This window comes from Marmota marmota, unplaced genomic scaffold (assembly GCF_001458135.2).
Source record: "Marmota marmota marmota unplaced genomic scaffold, marMar, whole genome shotgun sequence".
Taxonomy (NCBI): domain Eukaryota; kingdom Metazoa; phylum Chordata; class Mammalia; order Rodentia; family Sciuridae; genus Marmota; species Marmota marmota.
The window spans coordinates 8,707,199-8,727,514 of record NW_026000068.1 but is presented as its reverse complement, the minus strand read 5'-3'; the positions used below and the strand labels follow the sequence as shown (position 1 = coordinate 8,727,514).

The 20,316-nt window shown below is 43.4% G+C and overlaps 1 protein-coding gene across 1 annotated transcript in view; it reads left to right on the top strand.

The window, feature by feature from the left end:
- Positions 1-20,316, top strand: part of Ctnnd2 (catenin delta 2) — an 869,206-nt gene that overhangs the window by 709,562 nt on the left and 139,328 nt on the right. Inside the window, exon 13 of the mRNA XM_048814198.1 lies at positions 19,852-19,969. Coding sequence (XP_048670155.1) covers positions 19,852-19,969 — 118 coding nt within the window. The remainder of the gene's footprint in view (positions 1-19,851; positions 19,970-20,316) is intronic.

Below are 20,316 nucleotides of genomic sequence, written 5' to 3'. Positions count from 1 at the left end.
GTTGCTGGATCATATGTAACTCTATGAATAGCATCTCAAGTAACCACCAAACTATTTTCCACAGCTCTTCTGTATACTCTCTGGTGTGGCCACCTCCATTATGTCTCTGAGTTCAGACTCTTCTTTTTCATTCATTATCTTCCTTTTCATTTATCTTCATACCAGAGAAGGGTTTTGCCCTGTTTAGTAGATTATTGGGACAATGGCCTTGATGTCACTCATCCTGAATCCATGTTTGCAATAGTGGCCCATCACCTCTGCTCTATGCAGTAAGATTTTTTTTTTCGCTATTTTTAAAATTTGTTCCTATTAGTTATACATAACATAGAATGCACTTTGACACATCATACATAAATGGAGTATAACTTCTCATTTTTCTTGTTGTACATGATTGCGGACTCACACCAGTTGTGTAATGATAGTACATAGGGTAATAACGTCCAATTCATTCTACTATTCTTCCTAACCCCATGGCCCCTCCCTTTCCTTCTCTCCCCTCTATCTAATCCAAAGTACCTCTGTTTTTCCCTAGCTCCAACACTTATTGTAAATTAACATCCACATATCAGAGAAAACATTCAGCCTTTGGTTTTGGGGGGACTGGCTTATTTTGCCTAGCATGATAATTCACTAGCTCCATCCATTTACCAGAAAATGCCATCATTTTATTATTCTTTAAGGTTGAGTAATATTCCATTGTGTATATATACCACATTTTCTTTATCCATTCATCTGTTGAAAGATACCTAAGTTGGTTCTGTAGTTTAGCTATTGTGAGTCGAGCTGCTATAAACATTGATGTGACTGTGTCCTTTGGTTATAAACCGAGGAGTGGGATAACTGGGTCAAATGGCGGTTCCATTCCAAGTTTCCTGAGGAATCTCCATCAGTGAGATCATTTCAGCTCAGAATGCCCACACATGACTCCCACCAGGCCAAGAACTTTATTCCCACCTCTTTACCTTTATATCAGCTTAAATGATCCCTCTTCAGAGATACTTTCCTTGCCAGTTTGCCCCCATGTAAATCAGAGCTGCCTTGAGGCATTTCCAAGGCACCCTGGGCTTCTGCTCAGGCCTTGTCATGATTTGGAATGTCGTCCTTGCCTGTGGGCTAGTGTTGGAACCCGGGTGCTCCACCAGCTGCCTTCTCAAGCATGAGAGACTCACATCTTTACTACCGTAGAATCCTTTTCACTGGAACAATGTCTGGCACCTTGTAGACCCCTGGTAAGTAGCTGCTAAATAAATGAGCGAGTGATGAATGAGGGAATGACCCTTCCCTCGCTGCTGAGCTGTCTGAGACCCATCCAGTGCTCATTGTCACCAAGGCAAGGGACCTTTCCACTCTGCTGGTTCCCATGGGAATCAATGGCAGAGATGAAGCCACGGCATGGCCACCCCTTTCCATGTGAGACTTATCCCTTGGTTAGAGCCACACGCCTACTCGTTTTCCAGTGTGGGTAATATGTGATGTTTCTGCCAAGTGAAAACAGCTTCTCAATTATTTTTGTCAAAGAGAAGACTGAATTTTCTCTTGGACAGCTGTCACTGGCTGGTACTCAACCAGTACATTTTGTCTCTGCAGTTTGCTCAGTTGCTCCTGGTTCTTAGGATCCTGGATTCCTCATCTGCCTCATTTGGAGGAAGCTGTTGGACTGTCATCTTAATAGTACTGTTTGAAAATCCATAAATAATATCACTAGAGTGCTTTATAGGGGTAAAAACCCTCTTAACAATTTCGATCATTCCTTAATCCTCAGGACAGCCTTACATATGATATGTTTTCCTCCAACTTTAAATAAGAAAAAACCTTACCTGGTTGGCCATTTACCCTGGCACTTTTGGTGGAAAACCATGCACCAGGCGTCCCACCTGGGCTTCTGAGTCTGGACAGAAAGCTTTCCTCCTAGTGTTTCCCTGGGTGTCAGCCTGTCCTTGCTCATCACTGTGGTCAGCCACCCCCGACCCCCAGGCAATAAGTACAACAGCTATAACCATCTCATGTTCTTCTTCTTGGCCAAGTGCTACTCTACAGCTTGGATAAAATGGGTGATCACTCTTCCTCCGCACAAGCATATATTGAATTTCTAGTATGTGCCCAGGATTTTGCTAAGTTTGGTAGAAACAAAGATAAGACATGGTATTTATGACCTAAAAGAATTGAGGGAAACCTGACCCGTGGTGCATAATGAGTGCACCTAGTGCCGTTAAAAAAACACCATGGAGAACTGGGAGGACCCCAGTATGTTCTCCTGCAGGACTCTAAGAGGACCCCACAGGTGATATTCCTGCTGAGGGAGGGTGGGCAGGTTGAGGGGCGGAGGAGAGCACGTCAGGCTGAAGGATCCAGGGGCAGGAGGGGCACACTGCCTGTGTGCACGTTTGGGGGCCAGCAAGTGGCTCTGTGTGGCTCGCCAGGGAGAGGTGGACAAGGAGGGGCCTGAGAGCAGGTTAGTGGGAGTTGAGGTTTGGTGGGTCAGGGAGGAGGGTCAAGTTTCTGTGGAACCATGGAAGCTCTGCTGGCAGGAAGTGCCTCTTGTGCTCTAGAAATGTGGCAGTGCTCACAGGGGGGAGGAGGAAGTGGGGGAGGAGGAGGAGGTGGGTGGCATGGGGCAGGAGGGACCTAGGACAGCACTGGGCCCCTTTGCTGATCCTGGACTGTGTCCAAGAAGCTACAGAAAGAGCATCAGTCAGGGACAATATCTTTGAGATGCACGTGATGTTGATATGAGATGAAATCCAACTATAGAGGAGCCACATCCATTCCCCATCTGCCTGCAGACCTCGGCTGGGTAACCTGAGGTCACTGAGGCAGCAGCTCTGTGTCTCAGTGTCTCTGTCTGTAAAAGGGAATGGGCCTGTTACGCAGGGCTGGGTTGAGGCTAAAGCGAGGCGGAATGAGCTATGTCAGGTTGGAGCCCATCTTAACTTAAAATGGTGATATGTTCATTATGGATGTTTTTTGCATCAATTTTGATGAAAAGTTATTTCCTTCAAATATCATTTATTGCAACCACATGGTCACACGTAACACTACTGAACTATATAAAATGGTTAAAAAGATAGTTTTGTGTCGTTTTACCCCAATTTTATGTACATTAAAATAATTGATGAAATTTTTTTAGTGCCCTCTTAGCATTCTGAGCTGTAAACAGACAGTTGAGTTTCCATCTGTTTTCTGTGTCATATTTTTCAGTGAGTCCTGAACTTGGCAGAAAAAAGGGGTTTGATTATTGGGCTGCCAAGTCAATAATTGAGCCTGAGTGATAATAACGAGTGACAACAAGTGTCCTGGAATGAGCAGAAGTCAGGGGGAAAGAGGAGGGAGGAGGATTAGAGGTCTGTTAGTTCAGACTTCCTCTCCAGCCCCATCGAAACAGCCCACTTAACAGATCCAGAAACTGAGGATCAGAGAGTCTCAATGTATTGTGCAAAGCCAGGCAGATAAAAAGAGTCAGAACGCCACACCAGAGTTCTCTGCTGCCCCAGGAATGCCTTAGGGAGTAGAAAATATCTCCATTATTTATAAACAAATGATGACATTGATAGGCGTAAGCTCACATGGGAGAAGATGAGGACCTGACAAGGATGTATCCTGTTGTGCTCCTCGTGCTCTCCATACCCTCTTCCTGGGTCTTCCAGAATGCCGACTGCCTTCAACTGCAGACTTTTTTGCTTGAAATTCCTATAACATGCTTGAGATAGGAATGTTATCTTGGTCCGTTTCTAATTTCCCTGTGGAACAGAGGTAAAGAAGGAGCAGGCACCAGGAGAATGTGCTCCTGCTGGCTTCCCTCTTTATCTCCCTTCTGTAGCTAAAGTCCATTAATATTGGCATCACTTAGTCCTTCTTTCTCCTTTTCATTTTATCAAGTTATCATCTATTTCACAGGCAAAGAAATCACAAGCTGCCATGCATATTCTTTCACAGACCAACACTGGCTGTGGATGAAGACAGGCACCGTGGAGGATGGCCTGCTGCCAGTCTGGGCTCTGGAGTGCAGGCACAGCTGGCCTCGGGCACCTATTGGGTTTCTCTTGACCACAGTCAAAGGTGTCCTTCACGTTGTCATCTTTCGTGGCTACCCATTCTTCCTTCGCCCTGTGTTTTTGCATAGTCAAACGCAAGCCGTTCAAGTCAGTCTTTATTAGATCTTCATCTGCTCTTAGGATAATTAAGCTTCCCTAAAGGATATTTTTACTGAAGTTGACTTCCAAAGATTAGAGCCCCTACCTTCTAGCTTTAGCCCTTTTATTCACCAAAAACTCTCAAGAGGGAACTCTGAGCACTCAGGAACGAGGTACAGTTAATCATATTAACATGCAATTATTGTTAATTACTCTGACCTTTTCTACTTTTATATCCACCAACACTTCAAAAAATGAAGAAATAATTGTCTTGCATGTATGTACTTTTAAAGCAACCAAACAATATGAAAGGAATCAAATAAGCCTGCCTTCATTCCCAAACTTTCTTAACCCAGAAGTAAACCAGTTAACTTTTTATGTATACATTCCAGAAAATGTACGTGTTTGTGGTTTGGGGCTTTTTGTTTTGGGGGTTTTGTTTGTTTGTATTTGGTAAATCCAATATGCATCAACTTAACTCTATGTAAATATTCTCCCCAGCACTAGGTAAAGGCAGATTATCCTATACACTGAATGAACTTTGGACAGGGTCTCTGTTTCCATCTTGTTTTCCCATTGTTTACCCCTAGGAGCATCAGTAATTCTTCTGAAGTTGGGAATGAATGGGCTGTCCTCCTGTCCTTCTCCAGATGAGTGTGTCATCAGAGGAATTTTGAAGTGCTGGCAAACATAGACACAGGTGTCCCTCCATACTTAGTTCTTGGGAATCATTAGTAGATTCACAAGAAAGCTGGAACTTTAATTTATTAGCCCATATAATGAATGAAAACAACTTCAGTGTGTCGTTTGCAAACAATTATTAGAATAAAGGTTTAGAATGTTGTGAGACTCACACCAACCTCCACGTTCTCAAGCCTCACTAATAACATCAGGATGCAGGTAGTCTCGAGGAGCAAGGAGGCAGTGAGAGGCTTGCTCTGCCATTGAACCTCCCGGGTTCCCCTGCTATGTCAGGACTTGCACTGACCCGGTTAAACATGTGACCTTGAAGAATGGAGGGCATTCCACCACTGGCATAGTGGAGCCTGTGTCAGCAGGGAACCACCCCACCAAAGACTTTTTGCATGAATCCTAGCAACCTGCAAATATGTTGCCTTGCCTGACAAAAGCAATTTTGAAGATGTGAGTAAGAATAAGGGACCTTGAGATGGGAGACTGTCACAAAAATTTGGCATGGGTCCAATCTAAGCATGTGCATGAGACCCCAGAGGCAGAGAACTTTCTCTGGTTGGAGTCAGAGAAATCTTAAGAATTAAAGATTGGGCATACCATGGCTAGCTTTGAAGGTGAAGGAAGCCAGATGCAAGCCAAGGAATATAGGCAGCCCATAGAAATTGGGTAAGTCCTCAGCTGACAGCCAGGAAAGAATTGGGGATTTCAGTCCTATGACCACCAAGAACTGAATTTTCTCAATATACTGAATACTCAAGGAAATGCATTATCCCCTAGAGGTGGGAAAGTATCTGTCCTACTGACACCTTGACATTAGCCCTGGATACAGACCCATGATGGGCTTCTTTTAGTCAGCTCTTTGCTACTGTGACTAAAAACCCAACCACAACAATTGTAGAGAAGGAAGAGTTTATTTTGGGGCTCACAGTTTCAAAGGTCTCAGTCCATTGATAGCCAGCTCTGTTCCTTGGGGCTCTAGGTGAGGCACAACATCATGGTGGAAGAGTATAGTGGAGGGAAGCAACTCACATGACTTTCAGGAAGCAGAGAGAGAGAGACTCCACTTGCTGGGTACAAAACATATACCCCCAAAGGCTCGCCCCGAGTGCCCACCTCCTCCAGCCATACCCTGCCTGCCTTCAGTTACCACTCAGTCAATCCCATAAGGGAATTAATGCACTGATTGTGTTAAGGCTCTCACAACCCAATCGTTTCTCCTCTGAACTTTCTTGCATTGTCTCACACATGAGTTTTGGGGGGACACCTCACATCTAAAACATAACGTGTAATCTGATGAATTTGTGTTGTTTTAAGCTGCAAGATTAGAAGAAATTTGATTATTGTGGCAATAGATGGTTCTTTTGGTTATTAAATAGCTTCTGTTTCATATCTGGATAGACAGCTAACTTTGGTGGTATGTTCCATAGGTCGTCCTGGATATTGGGACCGTTCCCAATAAAGCTTTCCATACGTAGATAAGGACTTCCTTGCTAGCAAACATCATCATTGTGTTTGCTAAGGGTCTGTCTTTAACATGCCTGACTCGTCACCACCACTGCTTCCCTTTTCAAAAGCATTCTTCCTCCTGTGCCAAAGTCAGAGGGCATCCCAGACCCGATGCTCGGTTGTCTTTTCCTGATGTATTTCTCAAGTGTTTATCTACAACTATGTGGAATAGTAAACCAAGGCTTGGAGAGCTGCCCTGTTAAGTTTATCAGGATTAATCTTGTTCTTGCACGTGGAAAGACATCAAGCAAGGAAATACAAGGCAAGTCCTGAACATCTTGGGGCCTGTATGCTATTTATAGTCTTTTCCAAATCATAACTTCCTTTAGACCATGACGCAACTGCTTGGCTAAGTTGGAATGGAGAAAAAAAGAGTTGTGTATTTTTTATACCAAAGTTTATGAAGTTTCTGACTTTAGAGCAACATTTCATCAATAAAATTGAGACAATGCCTGTGAGTCAGTAAGTAGAAATGGAACAGTGGATGGATCAATCCCTCACAGCTTCTCTGTCCTTCATCCCTCCTGACAAATCTAGAGTAAGTTCAGGATTCCTGAGGTTTGATCATGGATACAGTCTTGGCAGTTCAACAGCTTTTATCAGGCTCCACACCAGGGACTGAGCTAGATGCTGATGACCTGGTGAAGAAGAAAGGCCCGTTCTCCATTCTTATGCATCTGCACGGAGGAAGCAGTGGTGAGGTGGGGTTGTGAGAGGGAGCCTTGAGTGAGCCGATGAGTCTTGGTGAGGCTCTGAGTGAAATGGAACATCATGGGGAGGACTCAAGCGCCAGTGAACGTTTTTGAGAATCACTATAGCCACTGTGTTGAGCCTCCTGGGGATTGAGGGAAGAGGCCGGAGGACAAAGGACAGAAGATTGTGGTTCAAGGACAAGGCAGTGTCCTGGGGGACTCTGGAAATGCTTTGGAGTTGGAGCCAACTGGATTTACTGACTGACTGGATGCGAGTGTGTGGGAAAGGGAGGAGTCGAGGGTGTGCCACACCCAGGCCTTCCTAGCGAGTGAAGTAGGGTTTTGGTACAGGACCGCGTGACCATTAAGGAAACCCCAAGTCAACCTCCAGTTGGCACCGCTCCACTTCATCCCCATTTCACTTTACCTGTCTTCCCCCCCCCCCATTAATTTTTTTCATTTACTCCTTTTGGGCATCGCTTGATCACTGTAGTCATGAATATAATTTGCACTGGTTAATTTCACTCTTCTTGATCTTTCCCTGTTCATCACCACTTTAACTCAAAGTCTCCAAGGCAAGGGAAACTCAGAATTTAAAAGAAAACTAACAAAAAGGCTGACTGGCTTCATGCCGAGTGCTATAACAAAATATGTTAGTCTGGGTAATATATAAGCAAGAGAAATTTTGCTCAGTTCTAGAGACAGAGAAGTCCAAGGTCAAGGTGCTGGCAGATTCAGTGCCTGGTGAGTGCTCACTCCTTGATTAAAAAATGGGGCCTTTAGCTGGATGCAGTGACACATGCCTACCTGAATGCAAAGCCACATGTCAGTGGCTCAGGAGGCTGAGGCAGGAGGATCATAAGTTCAAAGTCAGCCTCAGCAACAACAAGGAGCTAAGCAACTCAGTGAGACCCTGTCTCTAAATAAAATTCAAAATAGTGCTGGGGATGTGGCTCAGTGGTCCAGTGCCCATAATTTCAATCCTTGGTAACTTCCCCACCCCACCCCCCCAAAATGGGGCCTTTATGTATTCTCACATAATAGAAGGGGCAAACAAACTCCTTCAGCCTCTTTTACAAGGGCACTGATCAACTGCATTAATGAGGGCTCCCTCAACCTGATCACCTCTCTAAAGCTCTCATCTCTTAATACCATGACCTTAGGGGTTAATTTTCAACACATGTATTTTGGGAGACAGAGCATTCAGAACTTAGCATTGACTGATACTGACTCCCCCCATGATCCATATCAGATGGAGGATGGGTTACAGTTGTGGCTTAATCTTGCCACACAGTAAGTGATCAGTGCAGATGGGGAGTGTAAACTATGGCCACACTGTCCTTGAGACATGTCCGTGTGCAGAACCATTGTTCTAAGACTGCAGCAATTCTAAATTTCTTCCATTGGAATAACCTAGCACTATATATTTTATTTTTAGAATTATATATAAATATTTCAGAATAAGTATTTGTAATTAAAACTGAAATAGTGCAGTGTGTTTCTTGGAGAATTTTAGCAAATTACTGGATTAAGTGAAATCATTTGATCACTAGGTCTAAGATTCTAATAGCTAGTATGTTTGCATGATATATAAGAATCCTCTCCCTGCATTCCTTCTTATACAAAAATTAAATCTACTCTATCTCCTCATAAATTGTTTTGTTTTTAACTGTTTTGTTCAACACATCTCTAAGACCTTTCCATGTACATATAACAGATTGGTCATAAGGGGAATAAAATGAACATTAGAAAAAAATCCTGGTTGCCTAGCTTTTGCTTTCCAGATTCTTCCAGGCCAAATTGAGTGCCATATAGTTGTAGAGTCAGGGCCCCATTTCCTTGGGTGGCTTGATGGTTTCCCATGAAGTCATTCTATGTACCTTGTGCTGAAGTTCTCAGAATCGTTGCCATTTACCTAGAGCAGTAGACCTGAAGGACGAATGTGGCCTGGGCAGATGGTGGAGGGCAAAAGTCCTCCCTTTTGTTTTTCCGTTGTCTTCAGGATGGCCACCAAGCTGCTTAAGGATGCAGCTTTTCAATAAAATCTTAACACTTTCTCAAAACCAAAAAAAAGAGTGGCTGGTGGGATAACAGATTAAAAGCCCTTCAACTGCAGCACGTATTTCTTGCTGAGAGGACAGGGAGTGCGACGCGACTCTTCATGGCCACCTTGTGACCTGTTTTTAATGGTGCTCTGTGGCTCCTCAGTGTCTTTGCAGTTTGACCTTTTTATGCAGCTTTATAATTCTTGGGTTTTTGAAGCATTGCTCCCTAGGCTTCTAGAGCAGTAAAAGGAAATTGTACACCCAGTGGTGCCATTACCCTGCACTAGTTCTGAGTGCAAGCCATCTGGTGGCAGTAAGCCAGGAAGAGTCACTCTGGGGTGTAACCTAGGGTTGGGGGAGGAGCTTGTTAGATTACCATCCTGCAACAGGAGGCTTTACAATGTCTGCATCCATCTTGTTACATGGAGCATCTGAAATGCCCTCATATGAAGACACAAAGTTTATATGAAATTTTTGGAATACTTTAGCAGAAATGTTAAAACCAAGACAACAGATACACAAATATTTGGTGGTTTGTTGTTGTTCTTACATGGATGCAGCAGTTGTCCATTGCTGCTGTGATAAATGACTACAATATTAATGACTTAGAACAATGCAAGTTCATTACCTCAGAGTTCTGCACACCAGATGTCCATGGGGGCTTGGCTGGATTCTGTGCTGAAATCAAGATGTTGGTCATCAAGTTCTGTTTGGGAAAATCCTACTTTCAGTCTCATTCAGGTTATTGGCCAAATTGAGTGCCATACAGTTGTAGAGTCAGGCCCCATTTTCTTGGGGGCTGTTGGAGGGAGTTGTTCTAGGTTCCAGAGGCCACTATGTTCCCTGGTCATGACCCCCTTCCTTCGTCTGCAAAGTCTGAGTGGCAGTCCTTCCTTTCATTGCTCCTCATCTCTCAGTCTGAATATTCTGCCGTCCACTTTTTCTTATAAAGATTGAGTGATTACATTAAGACTAGTGGGATAATCCAAGATTATTTCCCTACCTTAAGATTAATTCCATCTGTAAATCTCCTTCCCAGCAGTTCCTAGGTTCATATTTGACTCCACCAGGTGGCTGGAATTTTGGAGGGACAGCTTTAGAGTTCTCCCCACCACAATGAAGAACAAATGTGCAGACAAACTGTGCAGGTGTTGTAGCAGCCTTGATTTTTAGATGGAGGAACTCTGTGCTGCGGAGTTTCCTTTCCAACAGTATTCCTAAGTAGCAACTCAGTCCATAGACTTGAAAGTCCTTATTGGTGCTCCTCTTTACAGAAGCCAGCTCCTGATTTCTTTTAATAAGGCTTTCAGAAATTTCTTTCCAAAATTTAAACATATATATCTCAATAACCAAGATTAAATATATATTCTTTTCCCTTTATGGGAAAAAAAGGCCAAGTAGTCTTATTTTTACTGAGTTTTTTGTGTATTTTTCTCTTGCATAAAGTAGAAATGTAATCTTATCATTTTTCTTCCTTTCTTCCATCCCCTACCATCTCCACACTAGATATTTTTTCTTCTCGAAAAGTGGACTACAGACGTTAGCCATGGCTTTTTAACTAATCTAATCTAACATATCATTTTTTAACTAATCAACTAGCCCAACTTCCATTTGCTTCTAGTGTCATATTCACCTAGCTAGAACCACACCATCATCTCTGGCCAAGCTACTGAAGTCAGCGTTTTCTAGCATTGCATGTTCTGTAGATCAAGTAAAAGACCACCCAGTGAGTTTTCACAACTTCTGAGTTCATGAGGTAGCAAGTCGCAGAGATGGGTAATTTTCTTAGAGACTAAAGGTTTTATTTTTAATCACTTTCTCTCAATTTGGACACAGGACTTAAGCTGTTTTGATCCAAGGACTGCTTTTATTAGCATTTTAAGCAGTGTTTCCCCCTAGGGAATAGATATAGGAAGATTGACTTAGTCGGTTGGGCAGCCATTACAGTATGGTAGACGAGAGGCTTCTAAAACACAGGGTTTTCTCTCACCACGCTGAGATCAGAGAGGCAGTGTAACTGTGTTCTTATGAGAGTCCTTCACCAGGTTGCAGAGAGTTGCCTTCCCCTGGGATCGATCTCTCTCTCTCTCTCTCTCTCTCTCTCTCTCTCTCTCTCTCTCTTTTTAATTTTTCTTTTGGTACTGAGGATTGAACCCAGGGACACTTTGTCACTAAGCTACATCCCCAGCCATTTTTATTTTCCATTTTGAGACAGGGTCTTGCTAAGTTCTGAGGCTGGTCTCAAAATTGCAGTCCTCCTGCCTCAGCCTCCTGAGTCACTGGAATGATAGGCATGCACCTGAGATTTCTTTCTTAAGGGCACTAATACCGTTCACGAAGGCCTCACTTTTTTCTTAATTGATTGGTTTTTTCCGTTGGTTCTTTCTAGTTATACTTAACAAGAGGATTGCTTTTGACATAATTATAAAAGCATGGAATATAATTTGCTCTAATTCATCCCCAGTACTTCCGCTTTCCCTCCTTCTCTCTTTTCTCCTATTCCCTTCCCTCTACTGACTTTTCTGCTCTTTACTTCTAGTTTTCTTTCATTAGTATGAAGGCCCCACTCTTATGACCTAATCAACTCCCAAAGGCTCCTCCTTCTCCTAATACCATCACTTTGAGAGGATTTCAACATGAGAATTTGTTACAGAGGACAGAAACATTCAGTCCATCACAAAGACCAAAGCTGCAGAGAGAGATGGACACCCGTAGCCACTCTCCTGGAGCCCCTGAGTAGCTGGGGCCTTCTCTTCCCCATTCCCTATCATGTGTAGCTGCTGCCAATTCTTCCACCGCACCGGGCTAGGCAAGGCACTGAACAGTTTAGGGAGCTGCTGAGGACAGCAGTTCAACCTTGAATTCCCAGACTATAGTGGTCCTTGGGAGGGTTGGGCATGGAAGAAGAGGAGGAGGCGCAGACCACTGGCACATCTTTGCCTCTGAATATACCTTCAGTTCTCTCATGGTGGTTGTGGTGCTTTATAAGCTATCAGTGAGTGACCAGAGCAATCGTAAAAACAAGAAGAGGCCTCAAGGAAAGCTTACCAGCTAGAGAAGTGAGCTTTAAAAATCACATGGATTCTCAGCTTTAATCAGCCTTTGAAGTACGCGTTGTTAAATTTTCCTACAAGTAAATAAATTGAAAGATTACATGATTGCCTATGAGGAATTAGTTGAGGAATCGAAATGAAAGTTAGAAAGTTTGTTTTAATACTTGCTATTAACAATCCAGAACATAATGCCAAATCTTGAATGTCTTCAAACCCACAATCTGACTTTAAAAGGGAGGTAGCCAATTACCGATAATCCCTTATTAGTCAGTTGTGTTCTTCCACTTCTTAGAAAATGGAGAACTTGAAATGGAAAGAATTGGGTCACATTGTTATTGCTCATGATTTGCTGAGGATACAATGCTTTTTTTTTTTTTTTCCTGGAAACCACCTGCTTGGTGAAGTGAATATTGCATTCTATTTTGCAATATTTCTTAGCATATATTATGTACCCAGTGAATGAATGAATGAATGAATGTATATATGTATGTATGTGTGTGTGTGTGTGTGTGTGTGTGTGTGTTAATCTGGATTAGCAGAGAAGAAAGAAAACACTTGCTTTATCCATTTTTTAATTTTATTTGCTTCTGGCCCAGGACATTTTCTTTTTGCTATTGTTGCATTTGTGACTGGGCCATTTCAGGTAAAATGTTGAGCAACTTGCGGCAGTGACGGTGGTAGGTGGTCTTGACAGGAAGATGGTATGCTGGATCCAAGGAAGAGGGCGAGGGCCTTCCAACATGGAATGGGATTCTGAGATTCTGAGCCCACGCACAAATAGGCAAGAGGAGAACTTTGGGGGCATTAGTGGAGAACAGGGTAGGTGGGCATTCACCCAGGAGTTGAACTACAGGGTACCACTTCCAGCTTCAGAACTGGTCGAAAAACTAAACAAAGCCTAATGAGCACAGCTCCCATCCCAAGTGAGGAAACAACCGCGATGGCCAGCACGTGCGTGTTTGTGGAGCACAAAGGACCACATGCACAATTAGGTTTGCAACTAATGGTTTTAGCCACAGAGCACTTGCTCTTTTATCCCCTCTCTGATTTTCTTGTAATTTAGCCCAACGGGAAACTTCTCGCAGACATTTCATAGAGCAGTTCACTCTGTGGTGACCATCAATTTTAATTGGAATCATGTAGCTAAACCCTAGGTAGCACTTGACAGGGAGAGGGTGTCTTTTAAGTCAGGTATCTCTGGTTCCGCTCTGGGCTTCTGTGGAACAATGTTCCCTCATTCATGGCTGACTCCAGAAGGCATGGACCCAGGCAGTTTTTAAGAGGGCAGTGTTTAATAGTCAGTGAAGGAGGAGCTCACCTGTCTCTTTCTGATGGTTTACATTTATGAGGGGACTTGAGGAGTGTGGGGCGAATACAGCAACTACGGCTCTGAGTGCAGAATGGCAGTGGGGTTCGCCACCAGCCCCAGTCGGTAGCTGGGCTTTGGCCACTGAAGCGTTCTGTCCCTGAAGCTCAACAGTAATTACCGAGACATTATCATTCTTATTTATAAAGAAATTGCCTTTCTTGGGAAAAGACAGCAAGGTGCATTGTAATCCAAACAGCAAGACTGTGCTAATCATTTTTAAAAAAATTTAGGGAACTTCTTTCCCTGGAAATTGTTCTGACTTGACTGTGATGAGGTGCCAGCTGTGTACACGAATGTGCAGAGAGAGGTCAAGACTGTTCAGGGACATTCAGCTCCCAGTGAAAGTCTGCAGAGGTGCAGCTGATCCTAAAATGGTTAATAGCCCCTGGCACTTGCGGTGGGCATTCCACGGTGTTCTGGTCACTCACTGAAAATAATGAGGCCGCCCTGCCGACACCACTGGAGCAGGGCTAGGGCGCTGCCATTTCTCTCCCCTGGCATGGCAGGCTCGTTTCTGTGAAGACACAGACGCAGGCTAAACTTCTTGTTCATGGAAGCTGTGGACACAGGTTTTCAGGGGCCTCTTCTGACAGAAATAAAAGATATCAAGCAAACAGAAGGGCATTCTGGGACAGGCTGATGCCCACAAATTTGGTGGCATCCTTTGGGGTAATGAGATCAAGGAGGGGGAAAAAAATAAAGTGGTGTAATTTGGCCTCAGGCAGTACATTCCACATTGTTCAGTGTGTCTTATGCAGAGAGCCTCCTCCACATGCTCTGGGATACATCCAGGTGTAGCCTGGCCTGGCATCATGGAGGGCAGATGACTTATGCCACTGCCTACCCCTGCACACACATGCCCCTAGGAAGAATTTTGATTCTTACCTGTGTGGCATTTGGGTACAACTCTTTGACCATCTAGAAATACCTTCTTAACTTGCACTCATCCCGTAGTGCCTGTGGGTCAGGAATCTAGGCACTAACCTGCTTCCCCAGTTGATATCAAGGTGTTGATAAGGATGAGTTCCCTGCCAATGGTTCCAGAGAAGAATCTGCTTCTGATGGCCGGTTACTTCCAGTGTTGGCAGAATCCAATTCCTTGTAGCCACAGGACGGAGGTCTCTGTTTCCTTGCTGGCTGTCCACTCCACTGGCCTTACCTCCAACCTGCTTCTCTCCCTTCCTTGCATGAAGCCTTCTCTATGTCAGAACCAGAATATGGAATCGAATTCTCATACTTGGGGTCCCTGTGACTCCAGCCAAAAAAAGCAGAGAATGCCTTCTGCCTTTAAGGTTCATGTGATTAGAGCCCAAGGATACACCTAGGACAACCTCCCTGTTTAAGGTCCAAAACCTTAATTCCATCTGTGGAGTCCCTTTTTCCATGTTAGGCCACCTAGTCACAGATTCCAAAGATTAAGGCATAGACAAATTTGAGAGGCCAGTATTTGACCACCTCTCTGGCCCTCAAAGATACATTCATCCCACATACTTTTATCTCATCCCAAGCTCTCTAAAAATTTATCCCTTTACAGCATTTGATTCAAAGTCCTGAATCTCTTCACCTCCAAACTCCAAATCTGATTCATCTAAATCAGGTGTGGACAAGCAATCCACTAAGCAAAGCTCCCAGGAAGCAGTCCCCATCTATGTGAGACCTGTAAAAATGAAGGAGCAGTCATCTATTTCCAACCCAGGGTGGATGGGACAGAGTTGGGACAATAGTTAGAGACATTTGAGGTCAAAAAGGGAGGAAGTAGAAAGAAAAGTGGAGTCATGGCCCAAAGCAGCCTGGAAATCTAGCCCAGCAAACTCCACTGAGCTTCAAGGCCAAGGACTTACCCTTTGTCATTCTCAGCTCTGCCCTCTGCATAAGATGTCAGAGAAAGGTGGCCTTGGAAATGCCATTTGAATGACTTGGATTCACCAAGCAGGTCGGGAGACTTGCTTCTGTCTGCCTTTGTGTATCGTTATAGCATCATAAACCTTCACTTGCCTATTGCTGCGGAGCCCCATGGGGCAGCAGAGCCTCTGGTGATCCTTTCTCAGCACTCACAGCTGCCTACCTATGCCATCTAGTACCTAGAGATGTTAGGAGGGACACAGGTAACAGGGCTTGGTGAAGGGCACTGACAAGATTACTCCAGTGAACCAGGAGCTAGCCATGATGTTACGACACAGTAGGCTGGCTCAGGATACCAGTAAAATGGAGAGGTCTTGTGCAGAACTGGCATTAGATGCAGAATTCTACCTCTTCCTGCCTGGTCCTCTCCTCTGTCAAAGGCTTTAATGGTCTGCCGACCCCACCTCTGAGCAGATGTGCTGATTGGTGTGCACACACAGTTTACCTGGACTGCTCCTGAGCCCGTGTCTGTGATTTTATCCCACTCTCAAAAATAATTTCCACTGAATTCACATGAGATGCTTCCTTGCTGGAAACACATTTAATGCCTTCTGTGTCCTTATTTCTTAATCACAAACTCATAATTTTCTGCTATAAATGTTAAGGAAAATTACCAATGTCCAATTTTATAGAATTACAATTTAAGGAAAGATTCTATTGAATGAGGTAAGTGATAACCCATCCATCCATTTCAGCCTATGTTCATTTTGTTTTGAACATCGAAGAGTCATGTTCAAAGGAGATTGGTTCCCATTCCTTCATATTGCTGGTTGCTGCTTACAAAATATTTAGTCACATTATACACATACACACACACACACACACACACACATCTGTTTACCTGGCTAGTCTGTGACCTTCTAAAGGTCAAAGACTAGGTATCATATTGTCTTTTTATCACAAGATAGCATTGGGTATAGAAAAAGCATATATCTACTTTTGTTAACTTGAATGGATTTATTTCTGTAAATTCTTTCTTCCTAGAACAGGTCCACAGCATCCATCTGACAAAACCCATAACTATGAACTTTAGCTCAACATTGTTAAGTATAGGAAAAAAGTTAGACATAACCTGAGTGTCCATTTAGGTGCAAAAAGTCTAAAAAATGTGAATTATGATCTGTTTATACATGGGACACGAGAAGTCATTTGATGACTAAGCTAGATCTGTAGGTACCATCATAAAAAGAGACAATGATACATTTTCTAAGGATAAATGCAAGTTTCCTGAGGAAACAGGATGGTTAAAAAACAAAATCATACCTGCCCAGGTCATTTATTAGGAGTAGAAAATAATCCTGGATGATAAACACCAGTGGTCACAGTGATTTCCTTGGGGAGCTCAAAGACTGTGCTCTCATAGCTCTGCAAGAGAGCTCACAGCATACATCCAACTGAGTGGCCAGACCAGGAAAGGTGCACCTGCTGCAAGTGGCACAGGTATCCGGTGCTGCTGGACGCCTTGTGCCTCTGAGCCACCATCATTCTCTGCACTATTTAAATCAGATGGAATACCCAGTACTCCACAGACTATGCTGTGGAGCTTACAGCACACGTTCAACTGAATGGGCCTTCCATTTCCCATAAAAAGTGCTTCTGGTGCAGATGGCCAACATGTGGGAGATCAAGCCAGAGAGAAAACCAAAAGATGGGATTTAAGGGACCAAATCTATTTGGTTCCCTTCCTACTTCCTTATCGTTTTAAACCTCCATCATGGATTTTGTATTGGAATTACTGAGGCTGTGACCTTTTTTCTGCACTGGTTCCTTACAATGGGTGGAAATAACATCATTCTTCTTCAGTTACCTGGTAATGAACAGCAAAACTGACTGTTGTAGTTGAAAGAGTAGTAGATCTTGTGTTTAGGATGAAAAGGGAAAAAAAGGAAAACCTCATTGCCTGCAAGAAAAGCCCAAAGTTTCACCTAATGTGATTTTTACCAATTCTGTAATAGTTGAATAAAAGTAGAAACTTATGTCCAAAGGCTTGTATGGAACCATTACCCACAGAAGAGACAAGCACAAACTTGTATCCATTTGATAATATATGTTGTCTCCTGTCACTTGCAGACAATAGGCATATGGGTGGGTGGGTGTGGGTGTCTTGGTCCTTTTACCTTGTCTAGTGAGACTATATTAATCTTTCTTGTGTCTCAATATCATGTACATTTTAATTAAAAACATTTTAAATTTGGGAGCAGACTGGACTAGAATCAAATAGAAACTAGAATATGCTGGAATTAATGTTGACAGAATCTAATGTTGATGAACTGTTCATTCCTGTTATTTCCTGCACATTTTTTGATTATCAGTGAAATTAGTGCTGATCATGATTAAGTTTATTTGTGGGTCAGGAGGCTGCCACCCCATCATGACGATGTTCAAAGGAAAGATATCTCATCCCTCCGGGAGGTATATTCAGGATACTTCAGACTGGGGTGTACATGAGCTGAGGTGCTTTCAGGTCTGAATTCCACAGTTTCTTCATTTGGAAAAACCACCCTCCCAAACCCAAGGTCACTCATTGCCATGGAAGTCTGATAGGGAATTCTGACAAACTTATTCTAATATCTTCAAAGCTCAACCTGGAGAAAATCATTTCAAGGATGAATGGTCTAAACTTGACTTTTACAAGGGCCATTCTTCTAGTTTAAAATAATACTATTGTGCCTCCTGCCACATTTCCCATAGCAGTAAGTGAGTTCCTCCTCCCTCCTCACCCCCACTAGGGACATTGCCAGAAACATGTTGGTCGACACAAGGTGCAATTTATAAAATTTTGCATTAAAACGCTGTCAATATTTGATTAGTTGTATTACCTAAGAAACTGAAATTTGTGTTCATATTATAAGATCAGCAAATGCCAAAAATCCTAATTTAAATTAAATAACATTTTCTAGGGATACACTAAAATGCTGATAAACCCTTTTTAATATGTCCTGTGATACTTTTTAGACATCAAAGAAAGCATTATATTCACTAGCATTTTAGCATTAGGCCTATTTCATTTTCTTTTTATCCTAAAAAAAAAAAAAAAAGAAAAACAAAAAAACTATGAACAAACAAAATCTAGTCCATCCATACTCTCCATTAAGGCTGAAGCTGTTGGCTTCTCCTTTCCTCATATTTCATTTCAGTGTCTCCATAAGTAGCTGCAGGACCTTGGACAACCTCTTTAAGGCTCAGCTTCCTCACCTGCCAAGTAGAATAGGTGCAACCGCAAAAGATTTTTTAAAAACAAAATGAGGAAGTGCCTGTGTTGATGACCATGCTGGTGTGGAGAGTCCTACCATTTCCACTCCTCCAGACTGTCCAAGTTCAGAGGTTTTGGGAATCCTCCCCATGGCCTCCTAGCAGGCAGCAAAGAGGACCACCTTCCTCCAGCCAAACTCGCCCCACAGGACTAGGGCCTCGCTCTCAGCTTCTGAATCACCATGGAGATGCACCTTATCTGACTCCAACCCAGGCTTTCTAAGCCAGACCCAGGTGGAATCCAGCACCCTATATTTTATCTGCCCTCCAGGTTGTTCTGAGGTTCCCAAAGTTTGAGAACCATTGCCCTACCTAGTTAGTTCTCTGTCCTTCTCTCTAAATTCTTCCAATCCCTTTGTGCCCTCCATTAGCTCATCTCCCCAGCATCCCTTCTGAGTGGTCCAGAGTCCCTACAGAAATTTTCCCCTGGAGCCGAATTCTAACCATGGTCTGTGTGCTTCCTAGCTGGGTTCCGGCCCAACAGGCTCCTTCTCTGGACTTTAGCTCAGGCCCTGAAGGACAGGAATGCATTTGGAGTAACTTCTTCCCCTAAGAACTGTCATGGACATCCCAAAGACTAAATTGTCCAGAAACTCTGTGTCCTTAGAGTAAATTCCTAGAAGTCTACTTCTGGCTGGGCCAGGGTAGGTAATTTTTGAGGCAGGCCAATTTAGATCTCTAAGATATTTCAATAAGTCAGAAGCTCTGTCTTTGAAATTGCTTCAGACTTCTCAAAGAAGAAGAATCCTTTGAATCAAAAGACTTCTGATTCCCTTGTTGATTATAAATGACATGACCCCTGGGACTTCTGAAAGTCCCCCATTCTCAGCAGTCACAAGACTGGCAGATCAATCATGCTAGGAAGTCTGCATGCTCTGTTTTCCAAGTTGCAGTAAGGGATCTTTGTTTTACTCAATTCCAGGAACTGTTGTTGAAGCCAATCCCACTCATTAAAGCTATATTCTTTTTTGAAAATAACCTTATTTTATCTGTTTATATTTTCATGCAGTGCTGAGAATCGAACCCAGTGCCTCACACGACTAGGCAAGAGCTCTACCATGAGCCACAACCCCAGGCTTAAAGCTATATTCTTGATTAACCAAGAAAAAAAAAGTTTTCTTTAAAACTGGGGGTGGTGGCCTGGAAGGATGCTCTCTCAGTGACCACAGTGAAGGTCACTGATGACTGACACTTCCCTCTGCTTTGCAGGAATGTAAGTTCAGCCGGAGAGGAGGCCCGCCGGAGGATGCGGGAGTGTGACGGGCTCACAGATGCCTTGCTTTACGTGGTCCAGTCTGCACTGGGGAGCAGCGAGATCGATAGCAAGGTTTGTAGTGTCTGCATGGACTGAGCATCTCAGAGCACACAGATGCCGCGGGGCCCCGCGATGGAGGACAACACAGAGAGCTGTGGTGGCATTTCACACATGCATCCTGAGCTCTCTCAGCTTCTCTGTGTGACTCCAACTCTGTCCAGGCAGGCAGGCCTCTCCTCGTGGTCTTAGAACTAGCATTCCAACCTTAGATCAGCAATGCGTGACAATCCAGGTTAACATTAAACTCCCCAAGATTGGAATAATCTTGTATTCTCATATTATCTTTTTAATAACTGCTAATTGTACTAAATGTCATTTTAAAATGCCTTCAAAATCGGAGAGAATGTCAAAAAGCTGAA